At 39.9% G+C, this 22,481-nt stretch overlaps 1 protein-coding gene across 1 annotated transcript in view; it reads left to right on the top strand.

The window, feature by feature from the left end:
- Positions 1 to 22,481, top strand: part of LOC134789726 (kinesin-like protein KIF13A) — a 262,918-nt gene that overhangs the window by 10,786 nt on the left and 229,651 nt on the right. Inside the window, exon 2 of the mRNA XM_063760358.1 lies at positions 14,782 to 14,866. Within this exon, the coding sequence (XP_063616428.1) occupies positions 14,782 to 14,866 (85 nt within the window). The remainder of the gene's footprint in view (positions 1 to 14,781; positions 14,867 to 22,481) is intronic.

Raw genomic sequence — 22,481 nt, 5'->3', positions numbered from 1 at the left:
AGCTTAGCATCCCAGCTAATGCAGGTCTGATACCCAGCATCTCAGCAGTTCTGGATAGCTAAAACCCTAGTGCTCTAGAATAATTACAGTTCTATCTTCTAGAAGGAAATTTGACAGAGTTTTGATAGACTATCTCCGAAAATAGTCTCAAAATCGAGTAAATGCTAAGTTCTGAGCGTAGCATCCCAGCCAATGCAGGTCTGATACCCAGCATCTCAGCAGTTCTGGATAGGCAGCTCCCTAGTGCACTAGAATAACCACAGTTCTATCTTCTAGAAGGAAATTTGGCAGAGTTTTGGAGGATTATGTTTGAAATAGTCTCGGAATCGAGAAATAGCTAAGTTCGGAGCTTAGCATCCTAGCCAATGCAGGTCTAATACCCAGCATCTCAGCAGTTCTTTATAGCCAGCTCCCTAGAGCACTAGAATAACCACAATTCTATCTTCTAGAAGGTAATTTGACAGAGTTTTGATAGACTATCTCCGAAAATAGTCTCGAAATCGAGTAAATGCTAAGTTCTGAGCGTAGCATCTCAGCCAATGAACATCTGATACCCAGCATCTCAGCAGTTCTGGATAGCCAGCTCCCACGTGCACTAGAATAACCACAGTTCTATCTTCTAGAAGAAAATTTGACAGAGTTTTGATAGAATATCTCCGAAAATAGTCTCAAAATCGAGTAAATGCTAAGTTCTCAGCGTAGCATCCCAGCCAATGCCGGTCTGATACCCAGCATCTCAGCAGTTCTGGATAGGCAGCTCCCTAGTGCACTAGAATAACCATAGTTCTATCTTCTAGAACGAAATTTGGCAAAGTTTTGAAAGATAGTCTTTCAAAACTCCGAAAAAAGTATCGAAATCGAGGAATTGCTAAGTTCTGAGCTTGGCATCCCAGCCAATGCAGGTCAGACACCCAGCATCTCAGCAGTTCTGGATAGCCAGCTCCCTAGAGCACTAGAATAACCACAGTTCTATCTTCTAGAAGAAAATTTGACAGAGTTTTGATAGACTATGTCCGGACATAGTATCGAAGTCTCGAAATCGACTAAATGCTAAGTTGTGAGCTTAGCATCCCAGCTAATGCAGGTCTGATACCCAGCATCTCAGCAGTTCTGGATAGCTAGCTCCGTAGTGCTCTAGAATAACTACAGTTCTATCTTTTAGAAGGAAATTTGACAGAATTTTGATAGACTATCTCCGAAAATAGTCTCGAAATCGAGTAAATGCTAAGTTCTGAGCGTAGCATCCCAGCCAATGCAGGTCTGATACCCAGCATCTCAGCAGTTCTGGATAGGCAGCTCTCTAGTGCACTAGAATAACCATAGTTCTATCTTCTAGAACGAAATATGGCAGAGTTTTGGAGGATTATGTTTGAAATAGTCTCGAAATCGAGAAATAGCTAAGTTCGGAGCTTAGCATCCCAGCCAATGCGGGCTAGATACCTAGCATCTCAGCAGTTCTGGATAGCAAGCACCCTAGTGAAATAGAATACATGCAGTTCTATCTTCTAGAACGAAATTTGGCAAAGTTTTGAAAGATAGTCTTTCAAAACTCCGAAAAAAGTATCGAAATCGAGGAATTGCTAATTTCTGAGCTAGGCATCCCAACCGATGCAGGTCACACACCCAGCATCTCAGCAGTTCTGGATAGCCAGCTCCCTAGAGCACTAGAATAACCACAGTTCTATCTTCTAGAAGGAAATTTGACAGAGTTTTGATAGACTATGTCCGGACATAGTATCGAAGTCTCGAAATCGACTAAATGCTAAGTTGTGCGCTTAGCATCCCAGCTAATGCAGGTCTGATTCCCAGCATCTCAGCAGTTCTGGATAGCTAGCTCCGTAGTGCTCTAGAATAACTACAGTTCTATCTTCTAGAAGGAAATTTGGCAGAGTTTTGATAGACTATCTCCGAAAATAGTCTCGAAATCGAGTAAATGCTAAGTTCTGAGCGTAGCATCCCAGCCAATGCAGGTCTGATACCCAGCATCTCAGCAGTTCTGGATAGGCAGCTCCCTAGTGCACTAGAATAACTACAGGTCTATCTTCTAGAAGGAAATTTGGCAGAGTTTTGATAGACTATCTCCGAAAATAGTCTCGAAATCGAGTAAATGCTAAGTTCTGAGCGTAGCATCCCAGCCAATGCAGGTCTGATACCCAGCATCTCAGCAGTTCTGGATAGCAAGTACCCTAGTGAATTAGAATACATGCAGTTCTATCTTCTAGAACGAAATTTAGCAAAGCTTTGAAAGATAGTCTTTCAAAACTCCGAAAAAAGTATCGAAATCGAGGAATTGCTAAGTTCTGAGCTTGGCATCCCAGCCAATGCAGGTCAGACACCCAGCATCTCAGCAGTTCTGGATAGCCAGCTCCCTAGAGCACTAGAATAACCACAGTTCTATCTTCTAGAAGGAAATTTGACAGAGTTTTGATAGACTATGTCCGGACATAGTATCGAAGTCTCGAAATCGACTAAATGCTAAGTTGTGAGCTTAGCATCCCAGCTAATGCAGGTCTGATACCCAGCATCTCAGCAGTTCTGGATAGCTAAAACCCTAGTGCTCTAGAATAATTACAGTTCTATCTTCTAGAAGGAAATTTGACAGAGTTTTGATAGACTATCTCCGAAAATAGTCTCGAAATCGAGTAAATGCTAAGTTCTGAGCGAAGCAACCCAGCCAATCCAGGTCTGATACCCAGCATCTCAGCAGTTCTGGATAGGCAGCTCCCTAGTGCACTAGAATAACCACAGTTCTATCTTCTAGAAGGAAATTTGGCAGAGTTTTGGAGGATTATGTTTGAAATAGTCTCGGAATCGAGAAATAGCTAAGTTCGGAGCTTAGCATCCTAGCCAATGCAGGTCTAATACCCAGCATCTCAGCAGTTCTTTATAGCCAGCTCCCTAGAGCACTAGAATAACCACAGTTCTATCTTCTAGAAAAAAATTTGACAGAGTTTTGATAGAATATCTCCGAAAATAGTCTCAAAATCGAGTAAATGCTAAGTTCTCAGCGTAGCATCCCAGCCAATGCCGGTCTGATACCCAGCATCTCAGCAGTTCTGGATAGGCAGCTCCTTAGTGCACTAGAATAACCATAGTTCTATCTTTTAGAACGAAATATGGCAGAGTTTTGGAGGATTATGTTTGAAATAGTCTCGAAATCGAGAAATAGCTAAGTTCGGAGCTTAGCATCCCAGCCAATGCGGGCTAGATACCTAGCATCTCAGCAGTTCTGGATAGCAAGCACCCTAGTCAAATAGAATACATGCAGTTCTATCTTCTAGAACGAAATTTGGCAAAGTTTTGAAAGATAGTCTTTCAAAACTCCGAAAAAATTATCGAAATCGAGGAATTGCTAATTTCTGAGCTAGGCATCCCAACCGATGCAGGTCAGACACCCAGCATCTCAGCAGTTCTGGATAGCCAGCTCCCTAGAGCACTAGAATAACCACAGTTCTATCTTCTAGAAGGAAATTTGACAGAGTTTTGATAGACTATGTCCGGACATAGTATCGAAGTCTCGAAATCGACTAAATGCTAAGTTGTGCGCTTAGCATCCCAGCTAATGCAGGTCTGATTCCCAGCATCTCAGCAGTTCTGGATAGGCAGCTCCCTAGTGCACTAGAATAACTACAGTTCTATCTTCTAGAAGGAAATTTGGCAGAGTTTTGATAGACTATCTCCGAAAATAGTCTCGAAATCGAGTAAATGCTAAGTTCTGAGCGTAGCATCGCAGCCAATGCAAGTCTGATACCCAGCATCTCAGCAGTTCTGGATAGTCAGCGCCCTAGAGCACTAGAATAACCACAGTTCTATCTTCTAGAAGGAAATTTGACAGAGTTTTGATACACTCTGTCCGAAAATAGTATCGAAGTCTCAAAAAACTCGAAAAAAGTATTATAATCGAGGAATTGCTAAGTTCTGAGCTTGGCATCCCAGCCAATGCAGGTGAAACACCCAGCATCTCAGCAGTTCTGGATAGCCAGCCCCCTGGAGCACTACAATAACCACAGTTCTATCTTCTAGAAGGAAATTTGACAGAGTTTTGATACACTCTGTCCGAAAATAGTATCGAAGTCTCAAAATCGAGAAATAGCTAAGTTCGGAGCTTAGCATCCTAGCCAATGCAGGTCTAATACCCAGCATCTCAGCAGTTCTTTATAGCCAGCTCCCTAGAGCACTAGAATAACCACAGTTCTATCTTTTAGAAGGAAATTTGACAGATTTTTGATAGACTATCTCCGAAAATAGTCTCGAAATCGAGTAAATGCTAAATGCTGAGCGTAGCATCCCAGCCAATGCGGGTTAGATACCTGTCATCTCAGCAGTTCTGGATAGCAAGCACCCTAGTGCATTAGAATACACGCAGTTCTATCTTCTAGAACGAAATTTGGCAAAGTTTTGAAAGTTAGTCTTTCAAAACTCCAAAAAAGTATTTTAATCGAGGAATTGCTAAGTTCTGAGCGTAGCATCGCATCCAATGCAAGTCTGATACCCAGCATCTCAGCAGTTCTGGATAGTCAGCTCCCTAGAGCACTAGAATAACCACAGTTCTATCTTCTAGAAGGAAATTTGGCAAAGTTTTGAAAGTTAGTCTTTCAAAACTCCAAAAAAGTATTTTAATCGAGGAATTGCTAAGTTCTGAGCGTAGCATCGCATCCAATGCAAGTCTGATACCCAGCATCTCAGCAGTTCTGGATAGTCAGCTCCCTAGAGCACTAGAATAACCACAGTTCTATCTTCTAGAAGGAAATTTGACAGAGTTTTGATACACTCTGTCCGAAAATAGTATCGAAGCCTCAAAATCGAGAAATAGCTAAGTTCTGAGCTAGCATCCCAGCCAATGCGGGTCAAACACCCAGCATCTCAGCAGTTCTGTATAGCCAGCTCCAAAGTGAAATAGAATAACCACAGTTCTACCTTCTAGAAGGAAATTTGACACAGTTTTGATAGACTATGTCCGAAAATAGTCTCGAAATCGAGTAAATGCTAAGTTCTGAGCGTAGCATCCCAGCCAATGCAGGTCTGATACCCAGCATCTCAGCAGTTCTGGATAGGCAGCTCCGTAGTGCACTAGAATAACCACAGTTCTATCTTCTAGAAGGAAATTTGGTAGAGTTTTGGAGGATTATGTTTGAAATAGTCTCGAAATCGAGAAATAGCTAAGTTCGGAGCTTAGCATCCCAGCCAATGCGGGCTAGATACCTAGCATCTCAGCAGTTCTGGATAGCAAGCACCCTAGTGAATTGGAATACATGCAGTTCTATCTTCTAGAACGAAATTTGGCAAAGTTTTGAAAGATAGTCCTTCAAAACTCCGAAAAAAGTATCGAAATCGAGGAATTGCTAAGTTCTGAGCTTGGCATCCCAGCCAATGCAGGTCAAACACCCAGCATCTCAGCAGTTCTGGATAGCTAGCTCCTTAGAGCACTAGAATAACCACAGTTCTATCTTCTAGAAGGAAATTTGGCAGAGGTTTGATAGACTATCTCCGAAAATAGTCTCGAAATCGAGTAAATGCTAAGTTCTGAGCGTAGCATCCCAGCCAATGCAGGTCTGATACCCAGCATCTCAGCAGTTCTGGATAGCAAGTACCCTAGTGAATTAGAATACATGCAGTTCTATCTTCTAGAACGAAATTTAGCAAAGCTTTGAAAGATAGTCTTTCAAAACTCCGAAAAAAGTATCGAAATCGATGAATTGCTAAGTTCTGAGCTTGGCATCGCAGCCAATGCAGGTCAGACACCCAGCATCTCAGCAGTTCTGGATAGCCAGCTCCCTAGAGCACTAGAATAACCACAGTTCTATCTTCTAGAAGGAAATTTGACAGAGTTTTGATAGACTATGTCCGGACATAGTATCGAAGTCTCGAAATCGACTAAATGCTAAGTTGTGAGCTTAGCATCCCAGCTAATGCAGGTCTGATACCCAGCATCTCAGCAGTTCTGGATAGCTAAAACCCTAGTGCTCTAGAATAATTACAGTTCTATCTTCTAGAAGGAAATTTGACAGAGTTTTGATAGACTATCTCCGAAAATAGTCTCGAAATCGAGTAAATGCTAAGTTCTGAGCGTAGCATCCCAGCCAATGCAGGTCTGATACCCAGCATCTCAGCAGTTCTGGATAGGCAGCTCCCTAGTGCACTAGAATAACCACAGTTCTATCTTCTAGAAGGAAATTTGGCAGAGTTTTGGAGGATTATGTTTGAAATAGTCTCGAAATCGAGAAATAGCTAAGTTCGGAGCTTAGCATCCCAGCCAATGCGGGCTAGATACCTAGCATCTCAGCAGTTCTGGATAGCAAGCACCCTAGTGAAATAGAATACATGCAGTTCTATCTTCTAGAACGAAATTTGGCAAAGTTTTGAAAGATAGTCTTTCAAAACTCCGAAAAAAGTATCGAAATCGAGGAATTGCTAATTTCTGAGCTAGGCATCCCAACCGATGCAGGTCAGACACCCAGCATCTCAGCAGTTCTGGATAGCCAGCTCCCTAGAGCACTAGAATAACCACAGTTCTATCTTCTAGAAGGTAATTTGACAGAGTTTTGATAGACTATCTCCGAAAATAGTCTCGAAATCGAGTAAATGCTAAATGCTGAGCGTAGCATCCCAGCCAATGCGGGTTAGATACCTGTCATCTCAGCAGTTCTGGATAGCAAGCACCCTAGTGCATTAGAATACACGCAGTTCTATCTTCTAGAACGAAATTTGGCAAAGTTTTGAAAGTTAGTCTTTCAAAACTCCAAAAAAGTATTTTAATCGAGGAATTGCTAAGTTCTGAGCGTAGCATCGCAGCCAATGCAAGTCTGATACCCAGCATCTCAGCAGTTCTGGATAGTCAGCGCCCTAGAGCACTAGAATAACCACAGTTCTATCTTCTAGAAGGAAATTTGACAGAGTTTTGATACACTCTGTCCGAAAATAGTATCGAAGTCTCAAAAAACTCCAAAAAAGTATTATAATCGAGGAATTGCTAAGTTCTGAGCTTGGCATCCCAGCCAATGCAGGTGAAACACCCAGCATCTCAGCAGTTCTGGATAGCCAGCCCCCTGGAGCACTACAATAACCACAGTTCTATCTTCTAGAAGGAAATTTGACAGAGTTTTGATACACTCTGTCCGAAAATAGTATCGAAGTCTCAAAATCGAGAAATAGCTAAGTTCTGAGCTAGCATCCCAGCCAATGCGGGTCAGACACCCAGCATCTCAGCAGTTCTGGATAGCCAGCTCCAAAGTGAAATAGAATAACCACAGTTCTACCTTCTAGAAGGAAATTTGACAGAGTTTTGATAGACTATCTCCGAAAATAGTCTCGAAATCGAGTAAATTCTAAGTTCTGAGCGTAGCATCCCAGCCAATGCAGGTCTGATACCCAGCATCTCAGCAGTTCTGGATAGCCAGCTCCTTAGAGCACTTGAATAACCACAGTTCTATCTTCTAGAAGGAAATTTGACAGAGTTTTGATAGACTATCTCTGAAAATAGTCTCGTAATCGAGTAAATGCTAAGTTCTGAGCGTAGCATCCCAGCCAATGCAGGTCTCATACCCAGCATCTCAGCAATTCTGGATAGGCAGCTCCCTAGTGCACTACAAAAACCACAGTAATCTTCTACAACGAAATTTGGCAGAGTTTTGGAGGATTATGTTTGAAATAGTCTCGAAATTGAGAAATAGCTAAGTTCGGAAAATTCGAAAACAGACAACTAAAACTCATCGAGACAATTCTAAAAACCCCTAACACAATTAGGTTGCGTTGTTTCATCACAGAGTTCCTATGGCCACCTCCTGTCTCCATCATCAGATCAGTTCGACAGTACCATATTATTGTATTGTCATCAGAACTACATACAGCTGCCAATTTTCATGACGCTACGATCCTTGGAAGATGGTTAAATTAGTTACCTTAGATTCCATTACATAGTTAGTTACATACAGGTCGAGAGTTCCTATGGCCACCTCCTGTCTCCATCATCAGATCAGTTCGACAGTACCATATTATTCTATTGTCATCAGAACTACATACAGCTGCCAATTTTCATGACGCTACGATCCTTCGAAGATGGTTAAATTAGTTACTTTAGATTCCATTACATAGTTAGTTACATACAGGTCGACCTAATAAAAGCTTGTTAAAAACAATGTCTCCCGCCGCCGCGTCGCTATGTCTGTATGTTCGCGATATACTCATACGGCGCGATTCGGGAAATGAATTAGAGATCCACTAGATATGAAATAGTAAATATATGTGACGTTCCACGGCACGGCTAAACGTACCTTATGGCGGCTGGCGCTTACGCTATTATTAACGCCGCTCCAATATTCAGCCGTGGCAATGGTACCTTTTGCCGTGGATCGTCACATATTTTAACTAGGTATTTCATATCTAGTGCATCTCTAATTCGTTTCCCGAAATGAAACAAAAGAAAATCAACACACAACAATAACGTTTACAACCCACGACGCCGGACCTGATGGCTACGTGGCGGTTTGTGCCTTTAAATGTGGACTCTACATATTGATAATATGTTTTATTTTATTACATCGTTTCACAGAAGCATCTATTTTTCTATATCTATATTTTCTATATTCAATTTGTCTATATCGTAGCAGTTTTTACTTAATCGCGGATATTTTGTTTATGAAGGTTTGTTATACTATATTATTTTTCATCACACTCGCTCAGTAAATGTGGAATTGCACGCAGGTTTAGCGGGAGTTATAGAAAAAGCGTTCTCCCTAGGGAGTTATGAAGTTTCTAGTGCCATAATTAACAGTTTTTAGGGTTCCGTACCCAAAGGGTAAAACGGGACCCTATTACTAAGACTCCGCTGTCCGTCCGTCCGTCCATGTTTCCGTCTGTCACCGGATCTGTGATAGCTAGCTACAGCTGAAAATTTCTCAGATGATGTATTTCTGTTGCCGCTATAACAATAAATACTAAAAACAGAATAAAATAAAGATTTAAGTGGGGCTCCCATACAACAAACGTCATTTTTGACCGAAGTTAAGCAACGTCGGGCGGGGTCAGTACTTGGATGGGTGACCGTTTTTATAGATAATGGTACGGAACCCTTCGTGTGTGTGCGAGTCCGACTCGCACTTGGCCGGTTTTTTGTCTTTATACTTAATTTTTGTATCGCAAGTGTGATGAAAAACATTGTGTGTAACTCGGGGCGTAATAATATTGCAAACTCGAGTCTATACTTACTCTCGTTTGCAATATTCAACTTACGCCCCATGTTGCACAATGTACTATAGTTTAGTACATTGTGCAACATGTTACAAAATAATTTGTTTAGCAAGTATGAATGTGTCATGTGTTTTCTTTATTTTATTTATGAGTTTTACCATGCGAAAACATCAAACCCATGACCGGCACAAAAGGGGTATTTTTAAACAATCTTATCATCAAGTGCACATGCAAAATAGAATTTTACGTAAGAACCAAAATGACCGATGTAACTACTCGTGACCTAACGATTATAGGCTATCAAGAACTGCTGAGATGCTGGGTGTCTGACCCGCATTGGCTGGGATGCTAGCTCAGAACTTTGCCATTTCTCGAATTTCAGACTATTTCAAACAAAATCCTCCAAAACTCTGCCAAATTTCGTTCTAGAAGATAGAACTGTGGTTATTCTAGTGCACTAGGGAGCTGCCTATCCAGAATTGCTGAGATGCTGGGTATCAGACCTGCATTGGCTGGGATGCTACGCTCAGAACTTAGCATTTACTCGATTTCGAGACTATTTTCGGAGATAGTCTATCCAAACTCTGTCAAATTTCCTTCTAGAAGATAGAACTGTGGTTATTCTAGTGCTCTAGGGAGCTGACTATCCAGAACTGCTGAGATGCTGGGTATCAGACTTGCATTGGCTGCGATGCTACGCTCAGAACTTAGCAATTCCTCGATTAAAATACTTACTTACATAAACCACTACCATTACCACCCATTACCATTACTTAAATACTTTTTTGTTTGCCAAATTTCGTTCTAGAAGATAGAACTGCGTGTATTCTAATGCACTAGGGTGCTTGCTATCCAGAACTGCTGAGATGACAGGTATCTAACCCGCATTGGCTGGGATGCTAGCTCAGAACTTTGCCATTTCTCGAATTTCAGACTATTTCAAACAAAATCCTCCAAAACTCTGCCAAATTTCGTTCTAGAAGATAGAACCGCATGTATTATAATGCACTAGGGTGCTTGCTATCCAGAACTGCTGAGATGACAGGTATCTAACCCGCATTGGCTGGGATGCTACGCTCAGCATTTAGCATTTACTCGATTTCGAGACTATTTTCGGAGATAGTCTATCAAAACTCTGTCAAATTTCCTTCTAGAAGATAGAACTGTGGTTATTCTAGTGCTCTAGGGAGCTGGCTATAAAGAACTGCTGAGATGCTGGGTATTAGACCTGCATTGGCTGGGATGCTAAGCTCCGAACTTAGCTATTTCTCGATTCCGAGACTATTTCAAACATAATCCTCCAAAACTCTGCCAAATTTCCTTCTAGAAGATAGAACTGTGGTTATTCTAGTGCACTAGGGAGCTGCCTATCCAGAACTGCTGAGATGCTGGGTATCAGACCAGCATTGGCTGGGATGCTACGCTCAGAACTTAGCATTTACTCGATTTCGAGACTATTTTCGGAGATAGTCTATCAAAATTCTGTCAAATTTCCTTCTAGAAGATAGAACTGTAGTTATTCTAGAGCACTACAGAGCTAGCTATCCAGAACTGCTGAGATGCTGGGTATCAGACCTGCATTAGCTGGGATGCTAAGCTCACAACTTAGCATTTAGTCGATTTCGAGACTTCCATACTATTTCCGGACATAGTCTATCAAAACTCTGTCAAATTTCCTTCTAGAAGATAGAACTGTGGTTATTCTAGTGCTCTAAGGAGCTGGCTATTCAGAACTGCTGTGATGCTGGGTGTCTGACTTGCATTAGCTGGGAAGCCAAGCTCAGAACTTAGCAATTCCTCGATTTCGATACTTTTTTCGGAGTTTTGAAAGACTATATTTCAAAACTTTGCCAAATTTCGTTCTAGAAGATAGAACTGCATGTATTCCAATTCACTAAAGTGCTTGCTATCCAGAACTGCTGAGATGCTAGGTATCTAGCCCGCATTGGCTGGGATGCTAAGCTCCGAACTTAGCTATTTCTCGATTTCGAGACTATTTCAAACATAATCCTCCAAAACTCTGTCAAATTTCCTTCTAGAAGATAGAACTGTGGTTATTCTAGTGCTCTAGGGAGCTGGCTATTCAGAACTGCTGAGATGCTGGGTATCAGACCTGCATTGGCTGGGATGCTAAGCTCAGAACTTAGCATTTACTCGATTTCGAGACTATTTTCGGAGATAGTGTATCAAAACTCTGTCAAATTTCCTTCTAGAAGAAAGAACTGTAGTTATTCTAGAGCACTACGGAGCTAGCTATCCAGAACTGCTGAGATGCTGGGAATCAGACCTGCATTAGCTGGGATGCTAAGCTCACAACTTAGCATTTAGTCGATTTCGAGACTTCGATACTATGTCCGGACATAGTCTATCAAAACTCTGTCAAATTTCCTTCTAGAAGATAGAACTGTGGTTATTCTAGTGCTCTAAAGAGCTGGCTATCCAGAACTGCTGAGATACTGGGTGTTTGACCTGCATTGGCTGGGATGCCAAGCTCAGAACTTAGCAATTCCTCGATTTCGATACTTTTTTCGGAGTTTTGAAGGACTATCTTTCAAAACTTTGCCAAATTTCGTTCTAGAAGATAGAACTGCATGTATTCTATTTCACTAGAGTGCTTGCTATCCAGAACTGCTGAGATGCTAGGTATCTAGCCCGCATTGGCTGGGATGCTAAGCTCCGAAATTAGCTATTTCTCGATTTCGAGACTATTTCAAACATAATCCTCCAAAACTCTGCCAAATCTCCTTCTAGAAGATAGAACTGTGGTTATTCTAGTGCACTAAAGAGCTGCCTATCCAGAACTGCTGAGATGCTGGGTATCAGACCTGCATTGGCTGGGATGCTACGCTCAGAACTTAGCATTTACTCGATTTCGAGACTATTTTCGGAGATAGTCTATCAAAACTCTGTCAAATTTTTTTCTAGAAGATAGAACTGTAATTATTCTAGAGCACTAGGGTTTTAGCTATCCAGAACTGCTGAGATGCTGGGTATCAGACCTGCATTAGCTGGGATGCTAAGCTCACAACTTAGCATTTAGTCGATTTCGAGACTTCGATACTATGTCCGGACATAGTCTATCAAAACTCTGTCAAATTTCCTTCTAGAAGATAGAACTGTGGTTATTCTAGTGCTCTAGGGAGCTGGCTATCCAGAACTGCTGAGATGCTGGGTGTCTGACCTGCATTGGCTGCGATGCCAAGCTCAGAACTTAGCAATTCATCGATTTCGATACTTTTTTCGGAGTTTTGAAAGACTATCTTTCAAAGCTTTGCTAAATTTCGTTCTAGAAGATAGAACTGCATGTATTCTAATTCACTAGGGTGCTTGCTATCCAGAACTGCTGAGATGCTGGGTATCAGACCTGCATTGGCTGGGATGCTACGCTCAGAACTTAGCATTTACTCGATTTCGAGACTATTTTCGGAGATAGTCTATCAAAACTCTGCCAAATTTCCTTCTAGAAGATAGAACTATGGTTATTCTAGTGCACTAGGGAGCTGCCTATCCAGAACTGCTGAGATGCTGGGTATCAGACCTGCATTGGCTGGGATGCTACGCTCAGAACTTAGCATTTACTCGATTTCGAGACTATTTTCGGAGATAGTCTATCAAAATTCTGTCAAATTTCCTTCTAGAAGATAGAACTGTATTTATTCTAGAGCACTACGGAGCTAGCTATCCAGAACTGCTGAGATGCTGGGTATCAGACCTGCATTAGCTGGGATGCTAAGCTCACAACTTAGCATTTAGTCGATTTCGAGACATCGATACTATGTCCGGACATAGTCTATCAAAACTCTGTCAAATTTCCTTCTAGAAGATAGAACTGTGGTTATTCTAGTGCTCTAGGGAGCTTGCTATCCAGAACTGCTGAGATGCTGGGTGTCTGACCTGCATTGGCTGGGATGCCAAGCTCAGAACGTAGCAATTCCTCGATTTCGATACTTTTTTCGGAGTTTTGAAAGACTATCTTTCAAAACTTTGCCAAATTTCGTTCTAGAAGATAGAACTGCATGTATTCTAATTCACTAGGGTGCTTGCTATCCAGAACTGCTGAGATGCTAGGTATCTAGCCCGCATTGGCTGGGATGCTAAGCTCCGAACTTAGCTATTTCTCGATTTCGAGATTATTTCAAACATAATCCTCCAAAACTCTGCCAAATTTCGTTCTAGAAGATAGAACTATGGTTATTCTAGTGCACTAGGGAGATGCCTATCCAGAACTGCTGAGATTCTGGGTATCAGACCGGCATTGGCTGGGATGCTACGCTGAGAACTTAGCATTTACTCGATTTTGAGACTATTTTCGGAGATATTCTATCAAAACTCTGTCAAATTTTCTTCTAGAAGATAGAACTGTGGTTATTCTAGTGCACGTGGGAGCTGGCTATCCAGAACTGCTGAGATGCTGGGTATCAGATTTTCATTGGCTGGGATGCTACGCTCAGAACTTAGCATTTACTCGATTTCGAGACTATTTTCGGACATAGTCTATCAAAACTCTGTCAAATTTCCTTCTAGAAGATAGAACTGTGGTTATTCTAGTGCACGTGGGAGCTGGCTATCCAGAACTGCTGAGATGCTGGTTGTCCAAACTGGGATTTTTGCTCAAACTTAGCATTAATCAGAATTTACCTAGAATTATTTTTCATGTTCGTGTCCCATACATATATGAAAAAATTTTTTTTTACAGTTTTGACTAGAACTCATTATATATTGTCTAGAAATGTTAGTATCTTTCATTTAAATGCTATTTCGAGGCTGTGGAGTGGGTAATGGCTGGGATGCTGGAGTGTCAAAATGTGAAGTTAGCATCTCATTTTAAAATTTCATTTTTTTCGCGAAAATGAGCAGAACTATTTAAAAAAACCATCTAGAACTGTAGAACTATTAGGGATGCTACTAGAACTATCATAAAAGTTTGAGATGCTAGCACTTGATATGCTAGGTTCACACACACGTGACCGCAATATTTCGAATTTATAAGAGCTTTGCCATTATGATATAAAATTGAAGAACCCGTTGGGAATTTCTACAAAATGCCGGAAAGGCTTGAGTAAAAGATAGGAATTTACGTACAATTGACCGATCTTTCGATCGTCGAAACATTTATAGAGATACCTTAATGCACATTCTAGTGTGTCTTCACATTTTATGGAAAAGGCAGGAACCATTATGGTACAAATTATATTTTCGATTCGAAATAGATAAGATATGGAAATTGCTGTATTTTACGTAAAATGGTTACTTACAGAAATTATTATATGAAAAAACGGGATAAAGTGTACCGTGTACCAAATAATAGAGATGAGAGTAGAGGTATTGACAGTAAGGTCAATTTGGTAAAGACCGTCATAGGATAACTCTCGTATTTGTATACGTACGTCGCTCAGAGTTAGTCAGAAAGGAAGAGTTTCACTCCTGCTCTACCCACCTTCTGTAAGTGGAGTAAAGAAGTAAGTAAGTGTACGCAACGCAAGAGTTAAAAGCGACTAAAAGCTTGTAGACGATCTTCTCCCCATTGACCTTATTCGTATGTCTAAACGAGTAAATATTAAACATTGGTCATGAACCATTTTCGTTTGTTTCCAGAACTCGAACTCGGCACACAATGCGTGGTGGACATGGAACAACAGCAGACGGTGTTGCAGTATCCACAGGCTCACGACAAAGACAGGTAAGGTCAGGGCTCCATCCTTTGACGTCGACCACGGCTAGGCCCTCGCCCGAGGCCTACGGCTAGACCTTTCATCGGCTTTCCTTTTCGCGGATTGTACGAGTCCAGATGCAGTGAAGTTCGTCTATAGTACAAAAATATTCAATTAATATTTGTCTACAAATGACAGAACCTCTTTAAGACTAGACTAGACGAAAGCTTATGCAATATGCATCAGGCCCCGTAGACAGTATGTCAATCACTAACGCTCCGTAGCGAACGAAACGCAACTGACACTGTCACACTAATATGGAAGAGTGATAGAGAGACACAGCGATTCTATGGCGAAGCGCAAGCGATTGTTACCTGTGGGCTTATATGGCCGTTGGCTTTCCCGCTTCCTTTCCACTATAAAAACATGAACTTTAACTTGAAACTGAGAATGTGTTTTTTCTGGCATGGAGCATCACATTCGACATTAGACTGTAAAAGTGCTTAATGTATGATCATTTGATCAACGCCCAAGTTGCAAGTGATCTGTATTTTGACTTCAACAGCGCTATAGTCATACAAATACGCAATCCTTAAAACTTTTCTATTCACAGTTCCACCGAGTAAGTTGTAAAAACTGCACGTTTACTCGGATACCAGGCCACCGTCCGTCCGGCTTCCGGCTTTCCGGAGCTCCCGACGGACTTGGCCTTTTAGTTTTCTGACTCTGTGCTCGATATATTTGTACTCTTTATGTCACAAAACCGGACTGAGAAAAACAAGTTTTTCTTCATTTCCGATGCTTCGTCCGCACTGTAAAACCTTAGTTGAGCTAAAACATTTCATGCAATAACCTAATTTGAACAAGTAGGATTGGAACTGTCTCGAGACTCACTAACATTATTAATTTTTACTTGTCACTCTTGGCGACATAAAATTTCGGGTATTTTGATGCATAATTAAAAGTAATATAGTATAAGTCTGCAGGTGGAAGTAACATCGATGATCGAGTGTGTTGGGATCGCAGTAAGTGCTGCCACCGTAGAACCATCATACGATACGAAAACAAAGTAGTCCCGATGGAAATAACAAAAAATTTAAGACCTACACGCACCAAATGCTTATCTACGGTCGGATCTGGAGCAAAGCTAAAGCTACCAACATATTTAGTGTATTTTACTTTAAGTATGTACCATCTTGCATCTTAAAAATAACACTTGCATTATCACATTATCAGTTTCGAAACCTAAACGCACGTAACGTAATGCATTTTTGTGTGTTAACAAAAGTGGCCTTAGCCGAATCCTTGTCCTAGTTAAAGCTTGCAACGGAGGAAGACCGCTTGAAGGCTATATGCTATTTCCTCGACTGGCATTTGATTAATGCATGTTTAAGTAATTAGTGTAATTAATAAGGAAATGTAGGCTTTTTGTCTTGTATGGCATGAACATTGAAGAGTTGGGTCAATACAAAATATCAAATGTCCTAGTCCTACCAAAAACGGTCCAGGCATTACTCCTTCAGATATCCCTTAAATATGCCCCGCCCTCAGCTTTAAATAATTACTAACTACTAACCTATACACATTTTTCCGCTATTAAAAACTTGTTGTGATTGGTCAATAAACTTTTGATTGGCTAAAATAAAATTCTATGTGTCAAACCTTTTGCACGGCATTACAAATATTACAATATTTGGCGTTGTCAAACTGCGCGCTGTTGAATTGCTTGCACTCTCGTGGGGTCATTTTTGAGCTCTATTCAGGCTTCTATAGTTAATCTAGTGTTCTGGCACTTTCTGGCACTTTACGTACTAAAGTCAAAGATTTTAATTTCGGACCCATTTTGTACCTTGTCCCAGTGACAATAGTATGAGGTCTCTAGCGACTTTCATATTGATTGTCACTGTGACAAGGTACGAAATGGGTCATAAATTAAAATCTTTCAACGTCACGAATCACTTCTAAATTGGGTTGTTCAGTTTTCATACAACCTCTCGCGTACTCTTCGGAAAGTGTCTTGGTCGTGTTCTTAGTATGTAAATAAGTTTGTACATATTCAACAAGCGGTGCCTATTGAAACTTATCTGTGGCACTGACTTACATATGAGTCACCCTTCTATAATTAGTAACACCAGCTGGTCTGATTCAGTTACATAATTTAGTGGTTGTATCTATGCCACGATTAAGGGCCTATTGTATAAACTGTATAAGGGACGTTCGTTAACGTTTGATTGTGTGGAAAATTTGTCATTTCTGTATGATTCGTTATGAATTTGTCACGTGCTCGCAATATTTTAACGTTAATTTGATGTGCGTTGTTTATGTAACTCGTAGCGCCAAGAAGCAGGAAAATTTGTCCAAAACCGCAAGGGGGTAAAATCGGGACATACAATTATGTACGCTACGCGTCACGTGTTTCACACATTTTTGCCTCACACCAGGGTTCATTTCTGGAACGGTATTTGACTAATACACATTATATTATTAATTCATGAATTGTCAAATGGAAACCTTTCCACGAAAACACACTATAAAGTCTAATCTTATGTAATATTTTTTTAGAAATAACGGTTATTTAGTGACGTCTTAAGATGAAGCTCTCTGATTCAGTAATAGTCTATTTAATTCAAATATTCATTCCTTAAGCGCTTGGTTATTTTATGCGATAAACTCTATGCGTTTTCCGCACACCCATTTTACATAAGATACTAGTAATCTAATGATAATGACACTACATTGTTTTACGCGGTAAACGCAGCGGTAAGCGCATCGTCATTTTTCCTTCATTCCGTTAACGCATGCGTTCAACGCTGCGTTTATCGCATAAAACAACCGCGCGGTTAATCGTTCACAAAACTTCGTGAATGTTTTGACCTACTTCGCTGTTGACGTTACATGAACTTTCTCAGTGCCAGTGTCATATTTAATATAACAGTAAAGAGTGAGTAGATAAACGTGTAGTCGTTTCGCTCTTATAACCACAAAATATAAGATTATATCTAGATTAGTGACGGTACTTCACATCCTTTCTTAGCAGACCGGACCTTTTTGGTGTTAATAGCTTAGCTGCTCAATTTAACAACTTTTTATTATGCGAAAGGCCAACTGGCATTTTTTTCATAGATTATACCAGCTTGTTCTCATATTGTAGTAACTATAAGGCAAAGACATGGCATCACTTTCATCCGTGCGTGCATTTCGCTTGTTCTTCTCCGTACAAGTATTGGCACGAGCGTGACGCACCGACGAGTGAACAAAATGACATTTAGATAACATTTTGATGTCAAAATGTAAGTTTGAATTGCCCTCGTATAGTTTCGTTTACTGCGATCGACTGCGTTGTCAAATAAACGGCTCCGAAAATGGCGGCCATTTGCGACGCTCTGATTGGTGCGTTACCTCGGTGGTTGCGCAAGCGCTCACACGGACGGTTACCGTAGTTTATGATAACAAGATCGAAAACGTTACAAAAAAACATTTTTAACATTTTTAATTTTTTTTTGAAGTGAAAAGTTCTTTTGCGGCGCTGAGCACTTTTTGAGGTGGGGAAAAAATGATAAACTCGGGACAGCGTAACGCGTAAGGCGTCTCTCCTCTCTTTCTACCGCACGGCGAAAATGTATGCCTGAGCCTGCTGTTTCATGTAGGCGGCGCAGGGCGCTTGCGTGACTTATGTCATGTGTGACGGACAAGTTATTCACCAAAGAACTTTAGTCATAACGTATCATAATCAGGTCAATTATTTAAAACTGGACTTTTATATTAAGCAATAAAGCTCAATGTTCTAATCTTGTACGGGCTGAAATACGAGGATCTCACAGTTACATTCTAACTTTATATCACTCCAATATAATTCAATAAAGTCTCATCTTGATGAAATCGCTAATAAAAGTGAACTCTAGTACTGGTGAATAAAACTCAAAATATCATGACCAAATATATTTAGATGCGAGGTCTGCAAGGTAACTTTACAATTTATATTCGAATTTTAAACAATCAACGCTACAAATTTAAGTTCACTGGCCAGCAATTTCGGAACTAAAGTTTTTCAATAGAAAGGAGGATGGGTCAATTATACATAGTGCTGCAAACATTTTGGACTAGTTATTGAGTTTTCACTTCTGTTGGCACTCCCGGAGTGCAACCCGTTGTTTTTTTATTATTAGGAAATGCACCAGCAAAAATGTATTTAAGTCAAAATTAAAAAAACTCATGTTGAAACAATATGAAGCTAGGATAAACTTAAGTTAAAGAATGTCATGTTATATTGAACTTAGATTTGTAACTTAGGGGCTGTCCATAAATTACGTCATCGATTTTTGTCAATTTTTGACCCCCCCCCCCCCTATAATCATCCCAAAATCATGCTTCAAATGACCCCATTTCCTCCTACTTCATGCTACCGTCATCCGATGTCCAGACCCCCCCCCCTAATTTGAAATGACGTAATTTATGAATAGCCCCTTATACTAGTATCTAAAAATAGTTTAAATACCTAAATTAAGTAAAATAGCCTAAAAACAGTATGTAAAAAGAGGAGCCTATTTCTGCCAACAAACTGTTATACAGTTTGGCGGAGGTTGTAGGTACCTATCATGTAAAACTATGCTGTTCCGTGAATAAATTTTTTTTTTGTGTAAATTACAATGTGTTTTTGTTCAATCGAACAAGTCCTAACTCGATGGTTTCATTGCTTTATAACCTTTCTGATTCAACACCTTGTTTTGCATAATGCTGCCTTAGATAGGTCAAATCTAATAAATAAATAAATAAATAAAAAACGAATACATACTCTAAGATATCTACAACCATATCAAACAAGGCCCTTGTTTAAAAAATCTAGATGTCACAATAGACACAGCATTGATGTCGCAACATGTCAAAAATTCGATTTCTTGTGCATTTTTGATTGATTTGTGGGTTGGTATTCAGTAAGTAACGTTTTAATTAAAATGTTTCACTCGTACTCTTAGATGAATACGAATTAGTAATTAGAATTACCCAACCACTTAGAAACCATTTTAGTATTCTGTAAATGTAGCTATATGTAATCCATTAAAAAAATCTGCTCCACCACCCATTTAGAAATAACAAAACAACAAAATTCGTCCATTTCCTGAAAATTAAGAAATACTGTTAAACGCCAAGGCTGTTTATCACAAGGCGGCCTTAATTGCTTGCTCGGTTTTGCAAAGGAAATGGCACAGCGGGAAATAAGGCCTGGACGGTTTTCTATTAGATTTTAAACCCGTTTAAGACGGGCTGCGTTCAGGTCTTTGAGGTATAATCCCAATCTAATTATCAAAAAAAAACTTTACTTTAAAGTTAGCCCATCACCCTCAGAGTTGGTCAAAGACGCCTATTCTTTCTAAGATTGCATAATTTGCATATTCTCGAGAAAGCCGGTTCGAATCCGGCATACGCCACTGACTTGGTAATTTTTTCTTTAGTACCTTTATAACATTTTTTTTATTAGCCTATGTGTTGTCCCACTGCTGGGCAACGGCATCCCCTCTCCCATTCCAATCCTCCCTGTACTGAGCAAGATGCCGCCAATCCCCAATCATCTATTTTAGTTTATTAAAAAACGTGTCGTACTTTTGCGAGGGTCATCTATACTAGAAATAGACGGAAAAGCCAGTTATCCCGTTGCCGATGAAGATAGTTGCGTTGCGAATAGTTATTGATCGCAGATTTCTAAATCTTTTTCCCAGTTATCCTCTAGCCGCACACGTGAAAACCTGCCAAGACAAGTGCAATTTTGTTTGTCAAAATAAAGATTCAAAATAGAATGATATGAGAGACCTTTTTATACCCCTCAGGTGGCTATAGAGTATATATAGTTTTTCTAGCATTAGAAAAAGACTGCGCGATCTTGAGGTGTCTCTGTCTTTTAATTGATTTGAAAAACGCTTTTTAAAAATCAGTAACTATTACTTATGAATGCAAAAGAATGTAAATAATCGTATATGATTCATAATTGTTACATATTTGCCGTGACTTATTTTTCAAAAGTGTTTTTCAATAAAAAGACACGTCATGATTGTTTACCTTTTTTCTAATGCTAAAAAAAACGAACTACAGCTCTACTTGCTGTCGCTAGACGCTAGCTTAGCTGTGGGTACATTACACCATTTAGTTTTATCCGGAATAGTGCCATTGCAGTCTGTGACCAAATAGGGCCGTAGGAATTTTATAACGACTCGGTATCGAATGTCCATCGAGGTCTGATTGAAAGACGACATGTGTGTCCCGTTGAGAACTCATGTTTGTTGTTTGCTCGTTATGGTGTCCAGCTTATTACTTGACATCAGGGTATATTATTATAAACAAAATGTATTAGCGTTCAGCATAGAAAGGTAGCGATAGATTGCGTGGCTATTTTGAGGGCCGTAGCCAACATGACGTTGATAGGAAACGCCAATCGAAACTTAAATAGTAAATTGACTTTTCGTTTGGCGATTGATTGTCGATGTATTACGATTGTCCTCTAGGCCCCTGAAGTTATTTGACGAATGGATACACATTGACGTCTTTCGGCCTCAAAATTTCTAACTATGTATAAAATATTGTGTGTAATGTGTGTTGTATTATAAACTGAAATAGATATCTTACACTAAAGAAAAAGTGACCAAGTCCAACGGTATTGTGTAGTGATTTAAAAGTGTCTTAGGCATGAATATATTATCTGAAATATCTATTGCAATGCAAACTATGATGTTATTTTTAATAAATTGCAGCTTATCAGTACGTTCAACATAACATCTTTAAATCACGTCATCTAAGAACATAGTGCTAAATGATGTCACATGACTTAGAATAACTCGCTAATAAGGCTTGACACTCTATTCCATTCTAGGCATGTAGCACGGAATAATGTCTAATGCGATAGTTTAGTAAAAACTCAACTTACTTATCTGTAGAACTGGATTCAGTTTTTTAGGCTTATTGATGCCGAAAAATGCATTGTTTTATTTTTGATAGAGCCTTGAGTTTCTGTAGAAACGAGAGCCATTTCTAGAGGACACTAAAATTATTGTTTCAAATTTCAAGACACGTAGACATCATATACAATTTATAATTTGCCTCTACGATATCACAATACTCACAAACGCTCGAAATCAAAACAAACACTAAACAAAACAAAAAACGTTTTTCCACGCGTTGATTGCGCAAAATAAAAACCAAGTTGATTGTACAGCTATACGAAACGCGAAAAAGTAACTCCATTCCAACTACACTATTGATCTGAGGGCATACCGCGATCGTCGAAAATCGAAATTTTGTTATCTCCCTCTATATCGCACTTGCTGCTATTTTCGATCTAAAGAGGCGATAACGAAATTTGTATTTTCGATGTACACGTGATGCCCTCTGGTGGTGACGTAATATTCGTGTATCTCTAAATTATCACTCGGCCGATATAGCCTTTGCGATGACGATTCACCGTATGATTCACTTAGTTGAGCGTAATTCAATAGAGCGAAGTCAATTAATGAACCATTTATTTTGTGTATTTAGGGCGATAAATTGTATTCAACGTACAGTCACCTGCAATAATATGTTACACAACGAAGGCAGTAAAAATATCTGACACGATCTTATTTGTAGAGCCATAAGAGCGTGTCACATATTTTTGCGGCC

The sequence above is a fragment of the Cydia splendana genome, chromosome 4, assembly GCF_910591565.1.
Source record: "Cydia splendana chromosome 4, ilCydSple1.2, whole genome shotgun sequence".
NCBI classification, from domain to species: Eukaryota; Metazoa; Arthropoda; class Insecta; order Lepidoptera; family Tortricidae; genus Cydia; species Cydia splendana.
Note: the sequence above shows the minus strand (reverse complement) of the source record. Positions and strands in the feature narration are given on the sequence as shown.